This window comes from Fulmarus glacialis, unplaced genomic scaffold (assembly GCF_000690835.1).
Source record: "Fulmarus glacialis isolate BGI_N327 unplaced genomic scaffold, ASM69083v1 scaffold19674, whole genome shotgun sequence".
Taxonomy (NCBI): Eukaryota; Metazoa; Chordata; class Aves; order Procellariiformes; family Procellariidae; genus Fulmarus; species Fulmarus glacialis.
In genome coordinates this window covers 6920-11125 of record NW_009206381.1, presented here as the reverse complement: position 1 = coordinate 11125, position 4206 = coordinate 6920, and the positions used below count along the sequence as shown (strand labels likewise).

The window sequence follows — 4206 nt, the reverse complement described above, 5'->3', positions numbered from 1 at the left end:
ACAGGGGGCAAGGTGACAGATCAAACATGGTCTTCATGCCCTTCCAGAACCTCTTGAGGTGCTGCCCCAAACACAGGCTTGAAGTGAAGGCAGGTGAGGGTACAGATGCTCAGCCTCCACTGCTACAAGATTGACTTTGTTTGACCAAGGCAGATGCTCCCTTTTTCCTCTTGGTTCTCCCCAAACACCACCCACCTTCACTAGACCAGGCCCCATGAGAAAGGTAGATGGAGAAGACAGTGGGGAAAGGCTCCACCAGGCAATAATGGGGGAAGGACAAGAGTATGCCTTTGAGCAGGACCATAAATAACTGCCCCCCATCCCATGACCTTAGAATCATAGAATCATTAAGGTTGGAAAAGACCTGTAAGATCATCAAGTCCAACCGTCAACCCAACACCCCCATGCCCACTAAACCGTGTCCCTAAGCGCCTCATCTACACGTCTTTTAAATATCTCCAGGGATGGTGACTCCAACAGGTCAGCCTGTTCCAAGGCCTGACCACTCTTTCAGGAAAGAAATTTTTCCTAATGTCCAGTCTAAACCTCCCTTGGCGCAACTTGAGGCCATTTCCTCTCGTCCTATCGCTGGTTACTTGGGAGAAGAGACCAACCCCCACCTCGCTACAACCTCCTTTCAGGTAGTTGTAGAGCGCGATGAGGTCTCCCCTCAGCCTCCTCTTCTCCAGGCTAAACAGCCCCAGTTCCCTCAGCCGCTCCTCATCAGACTGGTGCTCCAGGCCCTTCACCAGCTTCGTTGCCCTTCTCTGGACATTGGAGCATCACAGCCCAGGTCAGAGGGCTGAGGGCACCCAGGTCAGTGCAGCAGCAGATGGGCAGGGACCCATCTTCATGCTCCCTGCAATGAAGGCCCTACAAGCAATATCCTTTTCCTCCCTCCATTGTATTACAGCATTTTGGCTCATTCCTCTCCTGCCCCAGAGATGAAACCAGGCAGTTACAGAGCAGGAGGGAGACAACAGCAGAGGCTTGACACACACCCCACCGCAGGGAAGACCAGGGCAGGAGGGAGACGGATACACCAGGCTCTCCCCACCAGAGATATGACACCCCAATCATTGCAACCAAAAACCACATTGCAAGAGAAATACAAAATATAGCACTTTAATCGCAGGAAGATAAAAAAATTACCAAAAAAAAAAATTAATAAACCTCAGGCATAAAATAAATAGGCAGCTTAGTAGCACGCACACGTGCGCAGTCCTGGTTTGCCTCAGCTGCAAGGCACAAGCCCCATGCCCAAGCAGCTCCCCGGTGCCGGGTGCGCACACGAAGCGTGTTAATGAGGATTTACACATGGATGCCGCTGCCTGGTCACGCTTGGGAGAGACCAACACATGCATTTGGGAGGGTGAAGCCAACCTATTCATACTATGCTGCAATCTTTAAAATTAAAGATATTATATATTTACGTAAACTCTGTCTCTAGTTAGGAAAAATTAAGATTCCCTAGTTCTTATATTCAACATTTACATACATAATCCCTGCATCGGTTTCCAAGTTTCAAAATACTTTGGTAGATAGACACATAAACCTTATAGCAAAAATAAAGAGGAATTTGAGAAGGTTCTCCTTGGAAGGCATACCCTATCCTCCATCAGCAGGACTCTTTGGGGGAAAACAAACTGATTTCTGGAAAGAATTTCCTACATTTGAGCATTTTAAGGCTTTTCCAAGAGTCACCTCCTACCAAATCGCTATTCTCCACAAGGTCCGAGTTGCAGACTGCTGGGACAGGTCATTATAGCTGCTGACTTTCAGTTTTGCTTGACTGGCCGTTAACAAAGACAAGACAAAGCCCTCTCAGCCCTGACCCTCCCACACAGCGCAGACGCTCCCTCCTCCCCTTGCCATTAGCTATAGACAACGGTACCGGGACTACCCGGCTTGGTACAAAAGTCATTTTTAACAGCAAAGCGTCTGCAGGACAGACACTGAGCATCCAACCTACTTTCTCATGGCAATTTTTACTGCTGTATTTATACAGACTCTAGACTGGAAACAGCAAAAAACAAAACCCAACTTTCCAAAATGGGAATTTAGGCACTAATGGGACCAAACTGGGTCTAGATCAACTCCAACCACCACGCTATGTCTGCAGAGAAGGAGGCTCAGACGGCAATCTGTTGGTTTTCTCTGAAGAGCGGCCGCTGGTGCGTCGCACAGATGTCCTGGAAGATCCTGTACACCTGGTCATGATGCGTCTCATCAGCTATGGGGAGCATGGGGCTGCTGCTGCAGGTCTTCCCAGCCTCCTCCACCACCTGCCTGACACACAGCTGCTCCACCTACGCCAAAAGAAAAGTCATGAAGACACTGAACGAAGAGGAACCTCTTTGGGCATCTCCCACTGCTGCCATCCACCCCCACCAGCCCAGGCAGCAGGGCATGGGGTGGGAGAGACACGGTAGAGCAGTTGTGCCCAACAGACCCAGGTGGCCACATCCAGCCAGGCCAACAGGTCCAACTCCACAAGCCACCTTGGCAAAGCACCTCTAGGAGAAAAAGGAGCAGTCACAAGAGCTCCTTTCCCAGCAGAGGGAGGTGAGGACAGGCTGGGGGATGTCCCAGCACATGCAGAATGATCCTCTGGTGCAGACGCCCAAGGTAAGAAGAGGTGACGAGGTCAGAAAGTTGTGCAGGGAGGTGTAGGACCAGTCTCTGAACTTGTAAAATCCCCTCCAGGACCTCACAGTCTTGGTGGGTCTCTGCTTGCTCAAGGGTGGATGCAACACCCTCCCTGAACCCTCCATGCCATGTCCCTGCTGCCACAGCCTTGTTGGCCCAAGGGGGTCCCACACTGGGTGCAGGCTCCAGAAACACCCTATGTGTTGCCCCAAGGCTTTGAGATCCCAGAATTGCTTCAGCTTCTCCAGGGAGAAGTTTCTGGCCAGAGCCATGGGGACTGCCCCTCTCATCCCATCCCCTCCTTCACCCTCCCAAGCGTTTCCCAGCCCCACTGCTGTCCACCACGCTTGTTCACCACATCTGTTGGCCGCTCGGCTTGAGGCTGTCCCTTAACTCAACCATTCCGGGGATTTATTCCCCCATTTCCCACAGGAGAGGGCAGAGGTCCCAGTGCCAAGAGGCAGGAACAGGAGGAGGAGAACAGATTTTCTAGCAGTTTAGAAAAGCTTTTGCCATTTGGGAGCTTTGTTTGCAAACATCATCTACCCAGATCAAGGAGTCTCTGACAAGCAACATCCCAAGCACCTCTCAGGAGGCTGTGGATAAGCTAATGCTCATGCCACACCTGCCACCCGACCAACTCAGGCACCCCAATGGTCTGTGGCTCCCGGGGTTGAAGCTAGAGCCCTGCTTGTGGGGGAAAAAGGGCAATATGGTCCAGACAAGGGGGGGAAATTCAACAGCAGAGCCCCAAAGGGCAGCCGTCCGTACCTGGACAAGGATGAGCTTACACCGCAGGGGCACGGCGTCTGGGAACTCCTCTCCGAAGCACAGCATGACTCTGCTGTCCGGGAAGCGGCCCTGGTTGTTGTAAAACTGCTGCAGCTCTGCAAGGAGAGGGGAACGGTTGGAAGCTGCCTGCCACGAGCTGCCAGCCTTTGCTACACAGCTTCAGGACCAAGCACCCTGCCATGGAAGAAAGCTGTGGGCTCAAGAGAAGCCAGCTTTGCTGTGGAAAGCCTCCAACCAGGAGGACTTTGCCAGTGACACAAGACACCAGGTTATTTCCTTCCTAGAAAGAACATCAGCTACTCATCCAGAGCACTTGGGTAATCCATCGGTGATAGACAGTGATGACTCCAAAGTGCTCCAAGGCCAAGGGCTCCACCCTTTCAACCCCACCAAGTGGATGAAGCAAAAGAGGGAAATGCCCCTACAAACCTCTGAAGAACACGTTGGTGTCAAATATCTTCACCACCTCATCCCGGTCCAGTTTGTTGGGCCTGTCCTTGTAGACCATGGTGTTCCCACTCCAGAAGACCCTGCCCTGGCACAGCCTCTTGATGAAGATGCCCTGCTTGTTGCTGTGCAGCAGGACGCCCCTCTCCAGGTGCCCAAAGAGCTTCCTGGTGATCTGCTTCTGGCGGTCACTCTGGATGGCATCGGCCGAGGGGAACTGCACGTGCTCCAGGGCATCTGGGGCGTACCGCTTCTCGCCGTGGCTGGAGGGCTGGCTGAGCGAGATCCGGCAGCCCTCGGTGCACGAGGTGGTGATGT

The 4206-nt window shown here is 52.5% G+C and overlaps 1 protein-coding gene across 1 annotated transcript in view; it reads right to left on the bottom strand.

The window, feature by feature from the left end:
* Nucleotides 1-2132: 2132 nt before the first annotated feature.
* The window catches only part of LOC104075287 (interferon regulatory factor 8-like), a gene marked incomplete at its 5' end in the record, with an annotated part of 6388 nt that continues 4314 nt past the window's right edge, over nt 2133-4206 (bottom strand). The window contains 3 exon segments of the mRNA XM_009575732.1: nt 2133-2309; nt 3421-3536; nt 3871-4206. The exon segment at nt 3871-4206 is cut by the window's right edge and continues 22 nt beyond it. Coding sequence (XP_009574027.1) covers nt 2133-2309; nt 3421-3536; nt 3871-4206 — 629 coding nt within the window.